At 45.1% G+C, this 24,295-nt stretch overlaps 1 protein-coding gene across 1 annotated transcript in view; it reads right to left on the bottom strand.

The window, feature by feature from the left end:
- tmeff2a (transmembrane protein with EGF-like and two follistatin-like domains 2a) overlaps positions 1-24,295 on the bottom strand; it is a 513,177-nt gene that overhangs the window by 313,620 nt on the left and 175,262 nt on the right. Inside the window, 1 exon segment of the mRNA XM_084310368.1 lies at positions 22,419-22,548. Within this exon segment, the coding sequence (XP_084166494.1) occupies positions 22,419-22,548 (130 nt within the window).

Below are 24,295 nucleotides of genomic sequence, written 5' to 3'. Positions count from 1 at the left end.
CACACACACACACACACACACACACACACACACACACACACACACACACACACACACACACACACACACAGTAAAGAAGAAGCATTAGGAAACAGGTATAAATATTGTATACAAGCAACATTAGTGGTTGACTGAAGCCCTGTGTGATTGGAAAGAGTGTGGTTTTTATTGGACAACTTCTGCGGGGCTGAAAGCTTGTATATAAAATGGGGAAAAGCTAGAAGTGAGATATAGGTCTTCTGCTCAAACTTGTGTCAAGAGCTTCATTTCTATACAACAAGAACTGCGTGACGTGCTCATTCCTCTGTCTCCTGCTCTGTCATTCCCATACAAACATGTATTCTGTGGTGGTAGCACCACAGAACAACTACGCCTATAAGGTTGAAATAAAACATATGAAAGTCACTTATAAAGATAAAGATAAAGAACAAATTCACAGTGCACACTGCCTGTCGATGTTGCAGAAATGGAGCTGCAATTGAAAAGCCACAACATACCTGTGTGTGTGTGTGTGTGTGTGTGTGTGTGTGTGTGTGTGTGTGTGTGTGTGTGTGTGTGTGTGTGTGTGTGTGTGTGTGTGTGTGTGTGTGTGTGTGTGTGTGTGTGTGTGTGTGTGTGTGTGTGTGTGTGTGTGTGTGCACTGTGAATTTGTTCTTTATCTTTATCTTTATAAGTGACTTTCATATGTTTTATTTCAACCTTATAGGCGTAGTTGTTCTGTGGTGCTACCACCACAGAATACATGTTTGTATGGGAATGACAGAGCAGGAGACAGAGGAATGAGCACGTCACGCAGTTCTTGTTGTATAGAAATGAAGCTCTTGACACAAGTTTGAGCAGAAGACCTATATCTCACTTCTAGCTTTTCCCCATTTTATATACAAGCTTTCAGCCCCGCAGAAGTTGTCCAATAAAAACCACACTCTTTCCAATCACACAGGCTTCAGTCAACCACTAATGTTGCTTGTATACAATATTTATACCTGTTTCCTAATGCTTCTTCTTTACTGTGTGTGTGTGTGTGTGTGTGTGTGTGTGTGTGGTGTGTGTGTGTGTGTGTGTGTGTGTGTGTGTGTGTGTGTGTGTGTGTGTGTGTGTGTGTGTGTGTGTGTGTGTGTGTGTGTGTGTGTGTGTGTGTGTGTGTGTGTGTGTGTGTGTGTGTGTGTGTGTGTGTGTGTGTGTGTGTGTGTGTGTGTGTGTGTTGAGGCCATGTCCATGTTTTCCCTAGAGGGGGGTTCTGACGTTTGCAGCATCTGTTAAATGTATTCCACATAAAGGTATTCTTCTGACAAGGTCAACGCCAAAGACTATTTCAGAATATTTCAGAATTGTTATATATATATATACACACACACACTAGTATTCACTGGACAGCTTGAAAGTCAGATGGGATTCACAACTATGTGACTTTGGATACTCGCATTCTCTCTCTCCAAATTAACTGCTAGCCTACTGTACCACGTTGCGCTCCATCTGGTATGTTGTGTTCCACTCCTGTATCAGTAGCTACAGTATACAGTACAGCAGAATGGTGACATTCACCTGTTAGCCCACTGGTTGTCAGAGTAGGTTACTCAAGCAGTCAGCTAGTCATATGGCTCATGTCATCTACAGTATGACTGCCAAGGCGGCAGCACCAGCCACACACCCAACTGTGATTAAACGTGCCACGGACATTTTGAACAATGTGTCAACAATAAGAACATTTTCATCTTGCCCCCTTGATATGTAATTTGTGTTCTAGTAGTTTTCAGACAGTCGCTCTCTTTGTGAACTGAGCTGTAAAAGGCTATATTAGCACTTTCACTAAGTCACTGCTTTGGGGGTAATAAACTAACTGGGTTTGTTCTGCATGGCGAGGCTAATGGCTAATGATAGGAGAGCACCTTATCCTGTGCTAATCAACTATCACTCACTCCTTACTACAGAGAGCCTTGTCTGTTATCAAGATCCAGACCAGAGCTTCTCCATCTCCCAGAGGATATACAAATTGGAATAAGCTCAGCAAAGTATCCTTTTTTGGCTGAATGTCAAATTTAATTTTGGACCGAAAAAAGGAACAAAAAGCAAATCACTTGGTAAAATGTCACACCAAAGATTTGAAAAAGAAAAGAAAATTGAAATACATGAATATGCCCTGTCTCTGTCACATCGCTTAGCATGAAACTGCCACCTTGGTGGGCCCCCTGTTTACTGTCTGGAACGACTGCAGACCAAGACGTCTGGCCTTTTAGCCTTGGCCGTGTCGAACAGGGCTTACGAGAGTACAGGAACCCTGCTGTCGCACTGCTGTCATGCTTGTTTTACTGAGGTAAACAACAACAAGATGGCTCTTGGCCTGTCAAGGCATAAACAGGAGAGCAGACTACCAGTCATAGCAACCACTTGGGAGTAGACCAAGGTAGACAAAGTAGACAGAGATTTGTTTTAAAGGATCTGACCGCGTTTCTTTAACAACAATACACAAATGAATTGCCGACAGGACAGCACTGGGATCAGAATTATCTTAAAGTGAATGAAACATTTAGAACATTTAGAACATTTAACTGGTCCCTAGACACAACAAAGGCACACCTGGTGACGGGAGGCCTAGGGATAGTGTATATTTTCAGCACTACATTTGTTTACCAATGATTTTATTATTAGCGAAATATGAGCTTATGAAAATCTCTGCGCATTGCATCGGAAACCGGATGATTTAGGCGCGAGGACATGACGCCATCATGAAATCGTTGGAGTCCTAAGAAAGAGGAGACTCAGGGCTTTCAATGGACATCAAAATTCCATAAAACTACACTACCCAGCTCACACAAGCCGCAGACAAAGCAGCAGCCGCTTGACATGAAAATAAATATTGAAAATCATGATTATATCTCACGGGTCGAACAAACTTCAACGTTATTGCCATAAAATACAACATATATTGTTTATTTAGCTTTCTGTGAACATCTTGGAAAAAAACGTGTTTCAATCCGGCAAAAATGGCAGAGCTATGGACATACAAAAATAACTGTACTTACAGTAGATTTCATTCACAGTCTTTGCTGCCCTATACCGGGCACCTGGCGGTACTAAATCCAGATTTAACTCTGTCATTGGAAAGAGGAGATTTGCCCCGGTCCATAGATGTATGACTTGACCATAATAGAGTCATTTACAGACCTGATATTCGATATTCTATATAAAAATGTCCTATTGCATGTGTCCGGATGGCAAAATTCAGTACTGTATCTACAAAAAATCATCTGCCCTTTGTTCATTTGCTTAGATCTTTTGTACACTTGATCTCAAGAAGGTGCTGAATGAGCTCGGTGGCATTTATTCACATTTAGCATGGTGTTATTCACTGTCAAAGATGTGGGGGGAAACATTTATTCTCAAAGATTCTATAATAATAGTAACAGACACAATATTTCTGACACTGTGAATACATTCCCTGAGGTCCATAGATGTCCCTAGACACAAAGTACATGCAAATGGCAGGTATCACATGGTAACACCAGACGGTTACAGCATAATTGTGTTGCTAGCGAAATAGCTTGAACCCGTTTATTCTCTGTCAGCTTTGATATTAGCAAACACTGCAACAGGAAATAAACGTGGGTCCATTTAGAATGTTTATGTTGTCAAGTTCAAACTGTCTATAGAAAGGGATATTAACCATATTCACACGGCAGCCATTTTGCTCTTAGGCCATTCTCAGGTTGGGTGGGAAGGAATCACAATCTGAGCGTGATATAAGAGCAAAATGGCCAGTTTGGCCACTGTGTGAATATGATCAATATCAGCCTTTGAGGTCAGTCAATTTTGAATGGAAAATGTTTGACACCGTTCATTTGTCAAATATCCTTCTTCCAAGGATACATTTTTGTTACATCCCTCTCTCTTTCCAAGCTGTCTCACCACTTCGTTGCCAGTTCTTAATCTCTGTATCAGTGAGCCAGCCTGTATTTACAGAAATTCTGCATTTGCCTTTTTGCTCTGTGTTTTTGCTTTCATGTTTTTCTCCCGTGTGCATTTCTGCCTGACCCCAGCCCTGATCCTGGACTCCAGCCTCAGTCTGCTACTGTATATCGCCTCACACCACGGACCCCTGCCGCAGCCTGCTCTACCCCTGCTGGACTGGATCACATACTCTTACAGTAGACCTCAATAAATACACCCAGCAGTGGGTTTTCTCTGCACTCTGCTGTTTTCTATGTCTGGGTCTCTGGTCTGGCACCTTAACAATTGTATTATTGTTCTTTAATTTTATTTATTCGGTTTGGGAATATTCACACGACTTTAAAGATCAGAAAATAGGCTACATGGGATATTGCATTCACAATTATGTCTCCCAAGTGTGTATACGACAAACAGTTATGAAAGGGTGTGTGGCTAAAGTATACAGGGTGGGCCTAACCCAATGAAAAACTACTCGCAATTGGGTCCAATGACACCTATGAAAAAGGTTTCATGAGTTATGAAAGGGGGCGTGGCTAACGTATGCACCTTTTTCAAAGCAAAGGGACATCAAAGGCTTATATCTTGACATTCCATCCCAGAATCTGCCCCCAGGATGTCTGTATCGTGATCCATCTAAGCAAACCATGAATGGGGAGACAAGAATGAACGTTGGTGTTCCGTCCACACATACACCCATAACACTGTGTACTGTTGTCTGTCTTCCATGCTGAAGGATGGAAATGGAGAAGAGCAGGCGCGAGAGAGAGAGAGAGAGAGAGAGAGAGAGAGAGAGAGAGAGAGAGAGAGAGAGAGAGAGAGAGAGTGAGAGTGAGAGAGAGAGAGAGAGAGTGAGAGAGAGAGAGAGAGAGAGAGAGGAGAGAGAGAGAGAGAGAGAGAGAGAGAGAGAGAGAGAGAGAGAGAGAGAGAGAGAGAGAGAGAGAGAGAAATAGAGAGATTGATTGATTGATTGGCAGCTCCAGTTCTTAGCTATTAGCGGAGCTGGCAGAGAAGAAGTGGTTCAGAAGCAGCAGTCTGTCCTGCTTCGCAGGTTGGTCTGTATAGTAACACGTCTTCTGCCAATTGGCTCGCAACACAACAATCTCATAACATGTGTCATGTGTAATATCTCGGATATTAACAGGCAACGAAAGAGTTGGTTCTTTAACAAGACGCTTTATTATTCCTGCCTCAGTCCGAACCATGACAACCTCCCTACTTCTCGCGCCACTCCCACTTACTGTAACCGTCGAACATTGTCGTAATGTATATACATTACAACTCCCCTTTTAGATAGTTAACTCATATCAATACTATGACATCATGATTCTATCACTTTTAAGTGATTTTAACAGCTTTGCTGCACATGTTTATACTACACAGCCACCTGATTACACAGAAGATTTTAAATACACATAAACCAGATTTAGAAAGCAAATATTATTGGTTAGAACGATGCAATGAGTTGCTAACAAGTACATGTATTTATAATACATTTGCTTACTGCCTTTTGAGTATTAATATTTTGGGACTTTAAAGTGGCAATCCTTAAGATCCAAATGTTTGTATATTTGGGCAACATCTATACTATTGGTGATAGGTGATCATTGCTGTTACAGTTTTGCTTTCCATCTTGAAAATTCACGCTAACTACTGAGTTCTTCTTCTGTTCATTCCAAACAAACTGTTGTTGCTGCTGGTGATGTAAAACAAATCACTTCCTGTGTGCCAGATGATCTTCCTGGGAATGTCCTACCAGACACCAGTGTTTAGAATGGTTAAGAACAGCAAAATGTAAAAACATGTAATGTAAGAGATGGTCACAACCATAACACCAAGGCAGGCCCGGACTGGCCATTAGGAGCACCGGGAGTTTTCCCGGTGGCCTGGCCTGCACAAAAAAAAAAAAAAAAAAAACTATATACCGGTAGCCTATAAAAAAAAATATTAAAAACATTTTTATTATAATTTTTTATTTGTTTTGCCATTGTTTCTAGTTGTGGCGGCGGCGCGGCGCGATAGTTAGATAACCTAGGTGGGTGGGGAACAACCAGGAGAACTATCTGACTCTCTCTCCCTCACGCGGATCACACACACACACACAATGGAGCCGTGCTGCCGTTTGTGATTGGTGGAGGCGGGACCAGGCGATACAACTGATTGAAAGCGGAGGCGGCGAATGGAATGGCAGATGGCAGGCACTCAGATGCAGAATAACAGCCAGGCAATGAGCCAGGTAGTGAGGGACTCAGGAGAGATACAGTAGAGCGAAAGTCAATTAACGTTGATGTCAAGATGGACAGTGGAAGAAAGAGAAAGGGTGGAGGAGAGAGGGATAAAACAAAGAAAAAGAAAGGCCCTTACAGGAGATGCTGCTAAATCCGGCAACATTTATCAAATGTTTTCTTGTACCAAGGTCAAGGAACCAGCAGGTTAGTCAGTGATAAAAATAAACATGTGGATGTTAGCTAGCTAACGTTACCATGCAATGCATCATCTCCCCTGTCAAAAGCCCAAATGTTAAATCTGCCAAGAAACAAATAAATAATTTAACCCTTGTGTCTGAAAACTAAAGTGTTATACTCTTACCATATTAGGGGACTAAATTGAAAAACGCCATAAAAAGATTATATGTTGAAATAATTTCCCACTTTGTTTTCCATAAATATTTTATTCAACTTCAGATTAAAAATGAAATACTCCCACTTTTCTGAAAGGAGTTGTTAAATCTGACATTACAAAAAACAATATGTGGTGGTTATGATTGGGGCTGAAGTTGAATAAACAATTTATGAAAGAGAAAGTCAAAATAATTCCAAGATTATTCAAAGATTACACACCTATGCCACATATATTGGCTACAAACATAATCACTGCAAAGTTATCAAAAAAATAAGAATCTGATCAGACACAAGGGTTAAGTTGCTGTTCCCTTTCTAATTTCCTCAAAAACATCTAGTCTAGTTAATGTGATCAATATTATTTGACAATTGATGCTTTTTGTTGGAAATTTCAGTCAGTGAGCTCATACTTTGAGCTCATTTTATAGTTAAAATGATTGAGACAACGCAATCTTCTGTCTTCGTTGTGCATGCATGCGTGTGCTCACCAGGTGTCACTATTCTGGCAGTGGCTACTGTTATTATAGTATTGTAATGAAAGGTCTGTTATTTAATGTTTGTGTAAAGGGCTATTTTAACTGTTGATGGGTAGTCCATCAGTAAAGTGAATATGGTATTGTGCTCTTGCTCTGTTTGAATAGGTGGAGAGAGTGGTTAACTGTATTATAATAGTAAATAGAAAAATATGTTGTGCTCTTGCTTTTTTCTATTTGAAGGTGGAGAGAGTAGCATTGCTAGTGCCACAACAGTTTTATTTGAGGTTCATAACAGTACATTGTACTAAGCAATTGTTGGCTCATTAGTTTGTGATTCACATGCACTAAAATTCACCAGAATTCAGGAAATTAAGTCTTTGTAACAAAAACGTCCTGGTGGAGGACCCCCAGACCCCCCGCTTAAAAAGTGGCCTGATTGGGGCTATATTTCGCGCTATATCTCCCGGTATGAATTATTTCCCCAGTCTGGCCCTGCACCAAGGGCAGCATTACCAATGTAGAGTTATACAGATAAAAAAAATATGTATCAGGAAAATTAACATTTGCATATCAGGGCGCCTGGGAATGGAATAAGTTGGAATTGTGAATCAACAGTTGGCCTAATGTCTTTCAAGGTGAAGGTAAGAAGCTGGATGTTGTGTAACATTGCAGAGTAAAACACTCCTTTTATGCCACTCAGAGAAAAACACAAATTTTACACCAATAGGCTAGTGGTCCATAACCATTTCCATTCATGTGTGCTAAGCTAGGCTAGCTTGCAGACGGATAACTTTTTACTGAACACACAGAGAGTAAATCCGTATCTATCTTCTTGTCTGACTCTGGAAGAGACAGCAAGAACATTTCCCATAATGTTGACATGTTCCTTTCACATGAAAATAAGACGTTTGTGATTTCCTTTTGGCACATAGTGATCATTAGAACTACAGTAGATGCAGACAAAAGGGGTAAAATGGAGGGGAAGTCGCTTACAAAGATTTCATGGGATCCTTACTGGCTAATTGCCAATTTACTGTATGTTGTGTTGAAGACCAGAACATTTACAGACTGGACTGATGAGCTAGAGGAAGCTATTCTTCTGCCTCCAAAAACCATTTGGATATCAACAACCTGCATTAGTTTTGAATGATTCTGAATCATCATGAACTACATTAATGTCATTGTTATTAACGTTAGGTTATGACTATAACCAAGTTCTGTTAACACTAGTGGACGCTCTGCGTCTGTTGCATATATCTCGCTTCAGCATATATACACTGAATAATTTCACAAATGTACCTTTAAATGCCAGCATTCATCTGGCCACACCCCCATCCGCTTACCTATATAAGCAGGGGTGGTGCCACACACTCATCTCCTTCCCAACAAATTTCATCACAATGAAAAATCAAGGGCCGCAGCGGCGTCTAGACGCAGAGCGTCCACTAGTGTTAACAGAACTTGGTTATAGTCATAACCTAATGTTCTGTATCACACTAGCTCCCGCTCTGCGTCTGTTGCATAATAGGAGCTGAGCGGGAGCTAGAAGCTCGACAAATACACCCCGCTGAGGCCCCCCACAGCCATCAGATCAGGGAGGGCCGAGCCCCCCCGACCCACCCTAATGGAGGGCACCCCCCCTATTGGTGGCTTCACGGGAGGGCGACGGACCCGACCGTGCGAAGAGGCACTCAAGCAACTCAACGCACAGGGTGAGCAGACCGTGGCTTGACCCCACAACTACACACACGCACAACCCGCATGCCACCCGGGAACGAACGGAGGAAACAACCTCGTTACTGCCCCCAGAATCACGGGGTCAAGGGCAAACCCAACCCCGTGGCAAGGCCGTAGCAGCGGAGCGTGAAGGAAGACCCAGACCCACCAAAGGGACTGGACCCCCTGGAACGGGGGCCCGGAGAAGTCCATGATGCCAGCATCAAGACCCCACCAGGTGGGCACGTAGTGCCCCGCCCGCCACATCGCCAGCGTATTCGGACAAAGGCCCCTCAGCCGAGCGGGCCCTGTCCCCCCAATAGTACACCGCCTGGCACACTGACCCTGCAACAGGCAGTCAGCATGGCCGTAAGCACACAAAAAAGGTTAACCAACGGAAGCAGGCAGCGCACCGGGGAAAAACCAGGCAACAGGCTATCAACCCTAGCCTCGAGACAGGCGCCAGAGGGGACAGCCGCCCCGGCGGAAGGAGCGGAAGCTGGCGGTGTTGCATGACCAAGCCTCCATTTAAAAACCCCCACCCAGAGGGGTTGAGGCAGAGAAGGCTGACACGATTGGCAGACGTCATGAACGTGCAGGGGCACCCTCAAACGGTGAACCCGGGAGTTGACACTGCTCCAACACACCAGGGAATCAACCACCTTGGTGTTACCCAATGCGGTGGTTGTTCCTATAACCCCTCAAGAAAAAACTCCAAAACACACCTGCGGGTATACACCGGCTATACCGCAGTACAAGTGTTTCAGTTTTCAAAAAAGGGTTAACCCAGGCCTACGGGTCGACGAAACATTACTTCGGACCGGGCCTGGCGATACGGGAAGCACAGGGTCACCGGAGGAGGTCAAAGACCACCCCAACAGGCCCCTCTTCGCCATGCGTGAGAGAGGAGCGAAAAAGAATGGAGAACCAGCCCCTAAGCACACCGTACTTGGTATTCCCAGGCGGTCTCCCAACCAAGTACTAACCAGGACCAACCTGTGTAGTGGCCGAGATCCGACGAGATCGAGCGTGTACAGGTCGGCATGGCCGTAAGCCATTACGACAGTGCTGAGTAAAAAACGTACCCAACCAGGGTCTCCATAGCGCTTAACCCTGTGACACCCGGACCGACCTGGCATTTTTCCCCCTGAAAAAAGCCCAAGTCCCTCAGGGTACCAGAACAGCAGATCTGCATCCCCGGCGGACAACGGGTTCAACTGATCCGGACCAGCGTGACCAGAACCAGTCCCGTGCCCTAACCACGCCGACATGCCTACTCCAGGAGAAAGGGCAGATATGCGTGTCGATCTTAACATGAAAAGAAGGCGCCACCCAGACGTTCGGGCGAACCGCGCCTGGTGGCCCACCCCAAGGGCGTGAGACCCCTCTACATATGTTCAGATCCATTCCGTCATCATCCCCCAGACATGAACGAGAATCCGTCGATAACCAACCCAGGTCGTGGGATGTGGTCGTCGGAAGAGGAAAAACCCCCATCTCAGTTGCTTTATAAAAACGCCGTTTTAACCTCAAGCAACCAAGGCGTGCCAGTCAGTCGCCTGTTTACAGCGAGCTAGCACTATACGTGCGTCGGGACACACCCCCATCAATGAACAGGCTATTTAGACCTGTCATTGAATCCCCAAGGCGCCCAGGGGAACGACAAGAGGGGCGTGACACTTCCTAACTCCAACACTTTTTGAATAGAAAAGAAGGAAGCACCAACAGTATGTATCCCAGTCTACACAGCCGGGGTTAAAAATTGTTCACATTTTTACATCCCACCACCCTCCCATAGGAAGGAGACGGGGATCCCCAGAGAGACTTCCCACGCGAGCTGTACAGATTGAAAAGAATATATTGCACCTTGAGCCATGTAAAAAATTGGTTTTAGGGCTCTCCGGGGAAGAGGCACTGAACCCATACACACTCAATAAACGAATTGAATCGAATACATACACAATAGAATAGGACACCTTCTAGATGGTCCACTCACTTTGACAATCTGAGGAGGAAGGCTCTGTACTCTGATGGAGGCTCCCTCACATGGAAGGAGGAGTCCGAACTCACAGAAGGCCCGAAAAGGCGCTTGGTGAGGAGGAGCCCTGACCACCCCCCCGAAACAGATCCATCACATGGACCTGAACAGCACACGGAAGTCCTACCAACAGAGACGCGCACGGTGACATACTCTATGGCGGGGGAATTTCTGCGGTGCACACGCCCAATATTCCAGGCCGTGGGACCGATAGCAGCAAGCTAACGTTTCCTAGTGATCACAACAGTTAGCGCCGGAGCTAACAGCTGACTGGCTAACAGTAGGCCCAACCTCTGTAGGCCACGCAGTGATCCCAGCAGGCTAACGCCGCAGCTAACAGCTGACTGGCTAACCGTAAGCTAAGCAGCTATCACCTGAACTTGTACACAATGATATAACACTCACCCAGACAGGCCGTCGTTCTGAAACCCTCCTCACTTTTTAAGAGAAAAGAGAAACAAGATGTCAACACAGCTTTACAACAGTGATTTTACCAACACCCGACGGAATCAGCACAATACCAAACTGGCCTGTGTAGCTGACTTTGAACATGGATCTTCCGCTATCGAACATCCATGCACATATCTCCTCGTGAAGGAATACTCTCATTTGGATATGAAAGAAGGGGCTACACGGTGACAGGGAGATACCCACTCGTCCAGAAAACACAGGGATCACCAGTGTTAATGGTCGCAGCCCACTAGTTAAAACTACAATGGTCTTCAGACCAAGGTCTTCTGTCGCCTAGGTGGCTGAACAAAGGACCCTAGCCTGGGGCCGGTTTTCATAAACATTGTCAAGTAGCCCCCATAGCACTAACAGACAAGTGAAGCCTGCCAGCAACAGTACTCACCCAACCTGAAACCCACCGCTCCTCACAACAGCGGCACGTCACACAGTTCAGCTGTGGCCTGAAAGGTTTCACCCCAACCAACACAGCAAGGAACTGCAGTTGAGAAGCATGCAGCGGCGTGCTCCCAATACGAAAACCGGTGGAGGGTTTTAGAATGATCACCATCTTCCAGACACTCCAGTGACGAAGACAACATCGCCGTATTTTCTTGAAAATAGTGAGAGAGAAAATAAAGATATGATGTCAACGTATCTCCTTGTTCTTCCTCTCCTTGTAAACATTGCTTTTCCAGCCAATATTTTTCTCCACGTCAAGTGGCATATGAGCAACACGTTGCTTGTGATGAAATTTGAGAAGGAGATGAGTGTGTGGCACCACCCCTGCTTATATAGGTAAGCGGATGGGGGTGTGGCCAGATGAATGCTGGCATTTAAAGGTACATTTGTGAAATTATTCAGTGTATATATGCTGAGGCGAGATATATGCAACAGACGCAGAGCGGGAGCTAGTGTGATACAGAACTATGTAGTGAATTGACAAGCCCTTTTTTCTTTACATTGCAAATCGTATTGGTCTACGGGGACTTTCATTTTGTAAGTCATCATGCAATCAAGGTACATAAATGTTATTTAAATGTATTATGTAGCTATTATAAATGTTTACTTGTGAATGTGTCATGAGCCTATTGTGGAATACGGGGCATGCTAAGTGTTTGATAACAACAGAACACACGGCAGACAGTATAATGACGCTATTACAACTATGATAATGTGTCAAGGATGTTGGAGAGTGATGAAAACCATGCTCATTGTTCCTGGTGTGTTGCAGGGTTTTGAATCTGCTCTGTGTCAAACGTGTGTGTGGGGGGGGGGGGGGGGGGGGGGGGGGGCATCGTGGCTCAGATTAGCACTAGAGCAGGTGTCAGCAATGCCATTTCACAAAACACATTACCCTTTTCCATTTGTTTTATTTATTTTTTTACACTGGAACTCAATCACCCTCAGACCCATTCCCTGCAGATCATTACTCAACAGAAACAAGACACTGAACTGCGAAATTCAGACATTATCCCATCCTCCGTCCCACAACGTGCCTCCCTCTTCTCCGCTCTTGTCGTTAGCTTTAGCGAATCCTCCTCTTCGCGGGGGCTGCCAGTACATAAATCGCGTCTAATTTGATTTAAGCACATGTGTTCTCAACGTGACAGTGAGGAATGGAAATGTGACACAGGAGGAAGGAAATATAAAGAGCCAGGGGAGCGAGGGCAGGCGTCGCTGTTAGGTCTTCTCTGTCACACCCAGTCTGTCAGAAGAAAGGCAGGGAGACCAAACATCCCTTTTGTTTTGCCAGCGTTTGTTCTTGATATTAGCTCCAGGCGTATGGAAGAAAAGCCTTTATTTTCCCCTTTCTCATACAAGGTGCACAGTAATGCGAACATATCTTCAGAAATACATGTGCACAATCTACATCCAAGCAGGTCACAGGGAGGTAGGAGTGTTCATGTACCAGAGAGAGAAAACATTTCTTGCACCTATCACTGTCTTTCTCAACTGCCTGCCACAGACACATGTACAACTAACACTACAATGTAACATGTGTACACCTATCTCTACCACGGTAACACATGTACAACTAAGGTCGCTTTCACACAGGGGCTGTTTGGTCCGGACTTTCGGACCAGAATTCGATAGTCCGGTTTTTCGGGTCTGTGTGAATGCGCGTCGAACTCGGTCCGCGGACCAAGCAGGCGAACTCTAGTCCGCCTGAAAACGTAGGTCTCGGTTCGGCTTCAGCGGACCAAACGCGAACCAAATATCTATCTATCTATCTATCTATCTATCTATCGATCGATCGATCGATCGATCGATCGATCGATCGATCGATCGATCGATCGATCTATCTATCTATCTATCTATCTATCTATCTATCTATCTATCTATCTATCTATCTATCTATCTATCTATCTATCTATCTATCTATCTATCTATCTATCTATCTATCTATCTATCTATCTATCTATCTATCTATCTATCTATCTATCTATCTATCTATCTATAGATATCTATCTATCTATCTATCTATCTATCTATCTATCTATCTATCTATCTATCTATCTATCTATCTATCTATCTATCTATCTATCTATATATCTAACTGTGCATCTTGGGAAGAAGGAAGAAAAACGCGGCTTATTATTATTACCGAGGCGCACGCCATTAATAATGGATCAATGCCACGTCAATACTATTATTATTATTATATTATTATTATTGGTCTACAAGTTGTTTAGCGAGAGGATGGTGGTAATGTGCTTCAATAGAACAATGGATCAATGCCATGTCAAAACTCGCTCCGCTGATCTGGAGGACTCGCAGACAGTCCACACACGCGCGCGCGCGCACACACGGCTTGCAGCCACACACACATTTCCACTGTCCAATAGACAAGCGCCCTTTTCGACCGCGTGACATTGTTCAGAAGGTATCGGTGCGCTGACAGATTTCTCTATGTGAACGCAGGCGAACCAAATGAAGAATGCAACAATGTTGCAACTTCACCCCCAGAACCGCACCGAGTCCACCAAAACTATATGTGAAAGCGACCTAACACTACAATGTAACATGTGTACACCTATCTCTACCACAGTAACACATGTACACCTATCTCTAACACGGTAACACATGTACACCTATCTCTACCATGGTAATACATATGTAACGGATGGTACCGCGAAGCGCAGTCACAAAGGACTTCAGATGTTGTGAAGTGACTGGGGTGAGTAGCGGTGCTATGGGTTAAACTCACTCTCATCCTCAAAAATACACATAGACACGTTACAAAGCAGTGAATTCACCTCTTGGTATAGCGGTCTGTGCTGTTGCCCGTGGCGTGGGAGACCCGGGTTTCGAAACTCCCTTGGGGCATCGAAGTTTAACACAACGCAAAAAGGTGACGATGTCACAACCGCATATACACCTATTTCTACCACGGTAACACATATACACCTATTTCTACCAGGGTAACATACTGTATACACCTATTTCTACCACTGTAACACATTATACACATATCTCTACTGTGGTAACACATATACACCTATATCTACCATGGTAACACATGTACAGTACACCTATCTCTACCATGGCACCATTTCCACTTCAGTTATCACATGTTTCCAAGGAGTGTGCAAAATGCTGTAACCATTAAAGGCAGTCCACCTGTCAGGGGTAACTTACTCGGCTACTCAACACAGCCAGCAGTGTCTTACTTACTGACTTACAGTGTCTTACTTACTGACTTACAGAGTCTTATTTACTGACTTACAGTGTCTTACTTACTGACTTACAGTGTCTTATTTACTGACTTACAGTCTTATTTACTGAATTACAGTGTCTTACTCACTGACTTACAGTGTCTTACTTACTGACTTACAGTGTCTTATTTACTGACTTACAGTGTCTTACTTACTGACTTACAGTGTCTTACTTACTGACTTACACTGTCTTATTTACTAACTTACAGTGTCTTATTTACTGACTTACAGTGTCTTACTTACTGACTTACAGTGTCTTACTTACTGACTTACACTGTCTTATTTACTAACTTACAGTGTCTTATTTACTGACTTACAGTGTCTTATTTACTGACTTACAGTGTCTTACTTACTGACTTACAGTGTCTTACTTATAGACTTACAGCGTCTTATTTACTGACTTACATAGTCTCAGAAGCCTCTAAAGCCTCAGTTTGCTGCAAACACAGAAAATGTCCCTTATTATTTTCGTATTATTTGCTTATTACTTTAGATCATAGGCTACCCGTATGTCTCATCACAGATATGAGGATGTAAACCATCATGGCCAAACCTATGTGATCTACTCATGGAAGAGAAACAAGTCTGATAGTCTAACAACGGCATAAGTGACCAGCAATGTATCAAACTGGTTTAATTTATTTAGTGTAAGTGATGTGAAATCGGCTAGTGTCCATAGCTATAAACTATCATGTAAGTTTAGCCAGTTAATATTAGAATAGATGAGCAAACTGAGTAGGAGCAAAACTATAAAGCTTGCTAGCTAACTAAATAAGCTTGCTAGCTGCCATACCCCTTTCCAAAACATCCAAACAGGAGCTTTATCAAAGCATCTTTGAGCTAATCGTGGTTAGCATAGCTAACGTCAGTCAATGTTTGCTACTCAATATTTCAGTTATCTTTCATGAATTCATCTGAATGCCATGCTGATGATTCCCTGCATTATATGGTTTGTGATCATCTTTATCAGGGTGTGATTTGCTCTGCTTTTCACATCTTTACTGCTGGTCGTTATTTTTTATCCACGGTGGGGATGCGATTTATCCCCCCTTCTGGTTGTCTATAATAAACTATTGTTCATTATTGCATTTGATTAAATACATTAATTTCTCTAAATTGTCAGCAGACTACACACTCTCTGCTTGCTAATGCCTCATTTTGCAATGAACTGCTGGCTACTGAGAGCTGTGTTGTTGCCCGCAGTTTGAGTAACTACAGCCTCTGTGTGATGGCTGAAGATGGCACTTTGATGCAGTGTGCATGGATCTTGTGAAGAGCCAGATTCAAATCAAAGTGAATTTCTGACATGCCAAGAGTTTTATAAACATCCTCTTTGTCAGAAGGCTATAAGCAGCATGGTCTAGCAAGGTCTCAAAAGGTGTACTGCTAAATTTGTGTTTTGGAGGTAAGGCCCAGTAACAACTATGAAGACATAATTTATATCAGCCTACAATTTATGTTCTGTTCTGGAGTGTTTCTTCTGCTCAGCCATTTGGCCTATTTGGGATTGTATTTCAGAAAGCATCCCTTTCAAAGTAAAACATAACCTGTTAGGTTAATTGAATCTCTTTGCAAGTGCTTGTGGGCATATCCCTCGATTTAGAAAAATGGAAACAAACAATTCCCTCTGGAATTCCCTACCACAAGACATCCGTGCAATAGACAACCTCCCCACCTTTGTTTCCCGTCTCAAAACACATCTGTTCATTCTGGCAACTTTAATTTTAAGTTTATTATAACTGCTCCCCCTATGTAACTCTGTAATACTGTGTTTTTACTGTGTGTAATTGTATTTGTTTTTAACCCTGTACGGCGACCTTGGGTGCTCTGAAAGGCGCTTTTAAATAAAATGCATTATTATTATTATTATTATTATTATTATTATTATTATTATTATTATTATTATTATTATTATTATTATTATTATTATTATTATTATTATTATTATTATTATTATTATTATTATTATTGTGGGAAGTTGAAGGAAGAGGCGAATCAATAACGAGCATGACAGGTCCTTCAGTGACTTCCTACTTTATTCATTCACAGAATCAACCCCGTACACACACCTACTACTCCCCTATATCTCCTCCCCTGTGACGCGTCAACTCTGGCGTGAAAGACTCCCTTAATGTGACACCACACAGGCCCCCCCCGAACACCCAGAGTAGACATACCCTGCAACCCCAACCCATACCAAAAAAAAAAACCCAAAGTACTCAGCCCCTCGTAGGAGGCCTGACTACCCGACCATAACGACTGCGCTTAACAGTCAGGGGGGAAGGGGGAAGGGCACGAGCCGGCGGCCGTCCGCGCCGGCGGCGAGGCTGGACTGGGGAAGAGTCCGGGGCTGCTGCCGGGGTAGAGGCAGACATGGGCCGCAAACTTGCGGCAGGAGTGGGGTTGGGTGGACGGCTGCGCCGTCGGGGCTGAGCCAGCTCCACCGGCCCGTCCGGGTCCACGTGTGCAGGCTTCAAACGGTCCACCGATATCCGCTCCTGAAGCCCCCCTCTGTCCACCATAAAGCTCTTGGGTCCCGCTTCCAGGACCCGGAAGGGCCCATCGTATGGAGCCTGGAGTGGAGATCGGTGGGCATCGCGGCGGATGAACATGTACAGGGCTGACATCAAGTCCTTGGGGATGTAGGACAGGGGAAAACAGTGATGTGCGGGCACGGGAGCGAAAGTGCTGGCGGCGTCTCGGATGGCCAAGCGATGAGTCGCAGCTGACCAGGGGGCTGTGGCACCTGGGAGGAACTCCCCAGGGACTCTCAGCGGCTGACCCAACACGAGCTCAGCCGAAGATGACTGCAGATCCTCCTTTGGGGCCGAGCGCAGGCCTAGCATGACCCACGGCAAACGGTCAACCCAATTACTGTCCGTAAGAGCCGCCCGGAGAGCAGCCTTCATAGTGCGGTGGAAACGCTCACAGAGACCATTTGCCTGCGGGTTGTATGCCACGGTGCGGTGGAGGTTCACCCCCAAACTCTCCACCACGGCGCTCCACAACTCTGACGTGAACTGGGGCCCTCTGTCCGAAGTTAGATCCGCAGGGGTACCGAAACGGGCCACCCAGGTGGAGATGAACGCCCGAGCCACGTCCGCCGATGTAGTGGATGACAGGGGCACAGCCTCCGGCCACCTGGTGGTCCTGTCCACCATGGTCAGCAGGTGAGTGAACCCCTGGGAGGGGGGCAGCGGGCCCACCAGGTCCACGTTAACATGATCAAAACGTCTCTCCGGGATGAGAAATGGCCCCAGCGGGGCCTTAGTGTGCCGATGCACCTTGGCGCGCTGGCACGCTACACAAGAGGCAGCCCACCCCTTGACGTCCTTCCTGAGGCCCGGCCAGACGAACCTAGCCCCCACCAGCTTAACTGATGCCTTCACCCCCGGGTGCGACAAAGCATGTATAGCATCGTAAATGCGGCGGCGCCAGCCAGCGGGGACCATCGGGCGAGGTCGGCCTGTGGAGACATCGCAGAGGAGCGTGGCCTTACTGTCCTGGAACACCACATCATCCAGTCTCAGTCCTGTCGTGGCTGTCCTGAATGCCTGGATGTCCATGTCCGTGCACTGGTCAACTGCCATGGCTGCGTAGTCCACACCCAGGTGCACAGTGTTGACCCGCACTCTGGAGAGGCAGTCAGCCACCAGGTTGTCCTTGCCCGCCACATGCTGCAGGTCCGTGGTAAATTCCGAAATGGCGGACAGTTGGCGCTGCTGCCGTGCCGACCATGGTTCCGTGGTCTTAGCCATGGCAAAGGTCAGAGGCTTGTGGTCCACGAAAGCGGTGAACTCCCGGCCCTCCAACAGGAACCTAAAATGACGCGTGGCGAGGAAAAGGGCCAGCAGCTCCCTGTAAAACGTGCTGTATTTCCTCTCGTTGTCCCGCAGTGTCCTGCTGAAAAAGGCCAGAGGCTGCCAGGCGCCAGCCACCCACTGATCACACACCGCCCCCCACAGCATAGTCCGAGGCATCGGTCGTGAGGGCTATTGGAGCGGCCGGGTACGGGTGTGCCAGCATAGTAGCGTTAGCGAGAGCAGCCTTAGCACTATCAAACGCCTGGACCCTCTCAGGGGACCAGTCCACCTCCTGATTGTCCTTCTTGCCCCTTAGTGCCTCGTACAGGGGGTGCATCAAGAGAGCCGCTCCTGGTATGAATCGGTTATAAAAATTGACCATACCGAGGAACTCCTGTAGGGGCTTGATGGTGCGAGGACGTGGGAAGGCAGTGATCGCCTCCACCTTGGTGGGCAGAGGCACAGCTCCCTGTGAAGAGATGTGATGGCCCAGGAAGTCCATGTCTGGCCGGCCGAACTGACACTTGGCTGGGTTAACAATCAGCCCATGTTCATTCAGCCGCTGAAACAGCTGTCGGAGGTGCAAACAATGCTCTTCAGCAGATGTGCTGGCCACCAGGATGTCGTCTAAATACACAAACAAAAATGACAACCCTCGCAGCACAGAGTCCATCAACCGCTGGAAGGTCTGCGCTGCCCCCTTGAGTCCGAAAGGCATCCTTAAAAACTTGAAAAGTCCAAACGGGGTAATAACGGCGGTCTTGGGCACGTCTCTGGGATGGACTGGCACCTGGTGGTAGCCCCGCACCAAATCCACCTTGGAGAAAATGGTGGTCCCGGCCAGGTGAACAGAAAAGTCCTGGATATGCGGGACAGGGTAGCGGTCATGATCCGTGGCACTATTGAGGCGCCGGAAATCTCCACACGGGCGCCACTTCCCATCAGCCTTCGGAACCATATGCAAAGGCGAGGCCCACTGTCGGAGCGCCGCACAATGCCGAGCTGCTCCATTGTGTCAAACTCCCCTTTAGCGATGGCCAGTTTAGCGGCGTCAAGGCGGCGTGCGCGCGCGAAAACTGGCGGACCGGCCGTGGGGATATAATGCTCCACCCCATGTTTTGCGACCATAGCAGAAAACGTGGGCACAGTCAGAGCGGGGAAATCAGCGAGAAGCCGCTGGTACACGTCCCCCGTGGCGAGGATGTTCGTTATCACTCATAATAATAATAACAATAATAATAATAATAATAATCCAACGATCAGGGTCACCAATGTGGGAAGTTGAAGGAAGAGGCGAATCAATAACGCGCGTGACAGGTCCTTCAGTGACTTCCTACTTTATTCATTCACAGAATCAACCCCGTACACACACCTACTACTCCCCTATATCTCCTCCCCTGTGACGCGTCAACTCTGGCGTGAAATACTCCCTTAATGTGACACCACACAATTATTATTATTATAATAGACAAACAAATTTATTTATGTTGCATTGTTTTATGAGATGTGTGAGTTTTATATGGATATACGCTAATTGTATATAATTTCTTATGGGTGACATAAAAAAAAACATAAACGTTCCCCCCCTCAACAAATCACACCCTGGCCTCTGTACGAGATGAAATGTTTTTAGTTTTTTTATCTGTGTTTTGTTTTTATCTTATTGTTTTTATTATGTTTTTATTGTAGCCTAATTTCATTGTTTCTAGTTTGTTTCACTATGTATGTAATCTCGGCTGCCCGCCCGCATTATCAAGTCCTAATTAAAGGTTGATGATGATGATGATGATGATGTGCAGCCTAAATCTATCCACTTCTGTTATATGACAACGCTCCTGTTTTGGTGGTGAATGTAGCTTAGTTTCTGGCGCATATAACATATTTTTATCCCATTAATCTCCATGAATTTAATGAATTCTTATCATGACTGAGCTAGGTGGCTTGCTCTGCCGGCTCTGATTGGGCTACTGTTCAGTGTGTTATATCAGTTAAATCATCAGTTCTGATTGGTCTACTTTTGTGGGAACAGAGACATACATACATACATACATATTAAGCGGCACGGTGGTGTAGTGGTTAACACTGTCGCCTCACAGCAAGAAGGTCCAGAGTTCGATTCCCGCTTGGGGACCAGGTTTCCATGATGCCAGGTACTCAGGTGGGTTATCTCCCGGGCCTTTCTGTGTGGAGTTTGCATGTTCTCCCCGTGCTCGCAAGGGTTTCCCCCCCGATAAGATAAACTCAATGGAAAAACATGCACAACAGATCGCTAACGCTGTGGCGTCCTTGACGAAGACGGACAGGAGCACTTGGATTGGTCCCCGGGGCGCGGCTCACGTTGACGCCCTATCTGCTCCCGGCTGCCCATGGGGGGAAGGACAACGGGATGAGAAAAGTGCAGAGAGACATTTCATCGGCGACTCAACTGCATGACAAATAAAGACTTCTAGTCTAACAATTATTATATTATACATATATACAGATTGACAAACTGACATGGTTACAAACGGATTCAAGCCCTTCAGGCTTATGCTGTAAAGAATCAAATTAAAATCTAAGATTAAATGATTGGCTGCCAGCTGTTCTACGTCTTGCCAAGAGGATATTGGGTGTGTTTAAATGCTCATTAATATTCAGGATACTCTCTGAGTTGCCGCATGTACATTTCAGATCCAATTTACAGTTGCTGGGATAAGCTCATATTGCAGCTAAAAACAAGCATGTTAGCACTGTTGTTGTTGTTGTGAAAATTATGACTAAAGCCCTTTGATCTATATCCCCCTGGATATCAACTGCATCAAGCTATTTCAGATATCCGATCTACTTCCTTGAAGATATTGCATAATGTACTCGGGTTACTCTGATCAGTCACAGCTGAGTGATGTAAGTAACTGTTCTTAACAATCATGCATATAATTGACTGAGCCTGGCGGTAATGCCTACAAGTCGCTGAGGTGAGATGACGCAGAAGCTGAATACAAGCTTTATTTTTTTTTAAATTGAATTGAATTAAAAAAAAAGTTATTACAGTTCGAGTGTTGAAGAACATATAGTATAAAAGCGAACAGTTATAGTATCTGTAATAGTAACAATTCTTTGTTTAAAAAAGGCTGTTTTGAGACCCATTTTACCTACTAGCGTGGGGGATTGATTGATTGATTGATTGATTGATTGATTGATTGATTGATTGATTGATTGATTGATTGATTGGGAGGAGTTAATTTGCATGTGAAAGGAGAGTGCATCTAGTAGGGTCTGCAGAGCCGGAGAACAGCACATCGGCTGTGTGTCTGCTTCCATTCATTGTGCTAAGCTAGGCTAATAATAATAACTGGACTTTGGAGAAGTCAGCCAGATAGCTTTCTACAGAACGAGTCAATGAATGAATCACGCTAGAAATAAACAACGCCTACATGCTGGCTGTGTGTGTGTGTGTGTGTGTGTGTGTGTGTGTGTGTGTGTGTGTGTGTGTGTGTGTGTGTGTGTGTGTGTGTGTGTGTGTGTGTGTGTGTGTGTGTGTGTGTGTGTGTGTGTGTGTGTGTGTGTGTGTGTGTGTGTGTGTGTGTGTGTGTGTGTGTGTGTGTGTGTGCGTGCGTGCATGCGTGCGTGCGTGCGTGCGTGTGCGTGCGTGTGCAACAGAGAAGATGCGTACATACCGACAGGACAGTCGCCTTCTGAAACCACCAGAACCTCAGACTGCTGTTTGCAGGCGTCCCTGCGCAGAAAACACTCGTTCTGGTAGTTGTGATTGTTGGAGCCGCACACTGGTACATAGTCGTTGTTACACTGCAGAGAGGAGGAGAGGAGAGGAGAAGACTTTCTCACAAACACACTTTAAATCATTGTTCCCTCGAGGTTTCTTTCCTATGCATCATGTTGAATTGGTATTGTATTTGTTACATTGCAATGAAGTACAAAGAGAACACCTTGACTAATATGTGTAATAATATGTGTGATTCCGATTCTGACATGCTTTACTATGGTGGGGCGGCTGAGGGCCAACCGGTGAATATGGACACAGCAGAGCGCACGCTGGCGAGGCCCTGGCAAGACGCAGACCCACTTTAATTCTGCCATTTGAGGAATTAAAAGGCGAGTGCTGTTTCTGTCTCCACAAATGCACTGTGACACATCTTATCAAGAGCCTTAATTTGATGTAATATACAACTTATCTGTGAGGGTAGAGCCCGACTCATGAATCAGTATTACCGGCCTATATCATCGAAATAGGGAATTGGTGTGTATGTTACCGACATTGACCCATATTGCTACTATTTGTATCATAAACTACTATCCATACATACTAGCCATGCCGTGCTAGCTCACAGGCAAAGGGGTTATATAGCTACCATTTGGAAGCTTTGCAGAGCACAGTGTACAGTGTATTATGACTGCATTCATTGCATAATGATAATGCACTGTAGAACAGTGGTTCTGGTACTTCAGCTATGCCTCTCTCACAATGGCTTGTTTTCTTTTTTCTTTTAAACTGACTTAGTAAATCAAAGTGGGCGTACGGACAGTATTCAAGTAATTGTTGTAATTCTGTTGTTTAAACATCAGAAGCGTTTCAACTGGAAACAGGCTGTTTTTGGAGGCCTAATTATTTTCCTTATTAATAACATTATTATGCAATTTTTTCCATTAGGTTTTGGACACATGGTTAAAGTTAGGGTTAAGATAAGGGTTATGTTTATAAGCAATCTTATTAGGAAAAACACAGTTTCACTTTTAGTAGGAAAAACACAATTCACTTTCCACAACATTTCACTCTCACTGGCTCAACGGACCTTCATTCCAGAGTAGGTCTGCATCAGCACTGCATTAGCTTTGTGGCAGGAACATGCTTATTTTAACATTACATAGTTGATTTTAACAGCAAGCGGTTCTCCTTACGAACGTAATAAAGTCGATCCAGTTCCACGGTTAGTGTATGTCGAGGATACTTAACTCTTTCACTACCACACTACAGAAAGTTAACCTTTCACTACCACACCAACAGACGGTTAACCATGTGAAAGAAATGACATACTTGCTAACATTTCACCGCCCCAAATCTATCTTTCATGGCTAATAACATAATCTGGCTGGTAATAATTTTTTTGAAATGGCTGAACAATAGGATGTGATATCACAAGGATAGCAGGCACAAGAGGAAGTCCCCCGGGGGCTTTCCTCTGTAGTTGCCCTTTGAGTCCCTAATGGGGCCTGGAGTCTCAGTCTGTCTGGATTGAGCATAATGGCCGAGCTGAACACAGACTGTTAGCAACTCACATAATGTACTGCTCTCATAACACGCATGCTTGAGTGTGTACACACATGCCCACACGCGTCTAACAACACGTACACTGTATTCTCTCTCTCTCTCACACACACACACACACACACACACACACACACACACACACACACACACACACACACACACACACACACACACACACACATACACACACACACACTACACACACAAGCAATCACACCACAAACACACACACACATGCACAAGCACCCACACCACATTATATTGGCT

Source organism: Notolepis coatsorum (genome assembly GCF_963971535.1).
Source record: "Notolepis coatsorum genome assembly, chromosome: 3".
Classification (NCBI taxonomy): domain Eukaryota; kingdom Metazoa; phylum Chordata; class Actinopteri; order Aulopiformes; family Paralepididae; genus Notolepis; species Notolepis coatsorum.
This window is presented reverse-complemented; position numbering and strand designations above follow the sequence as displayed.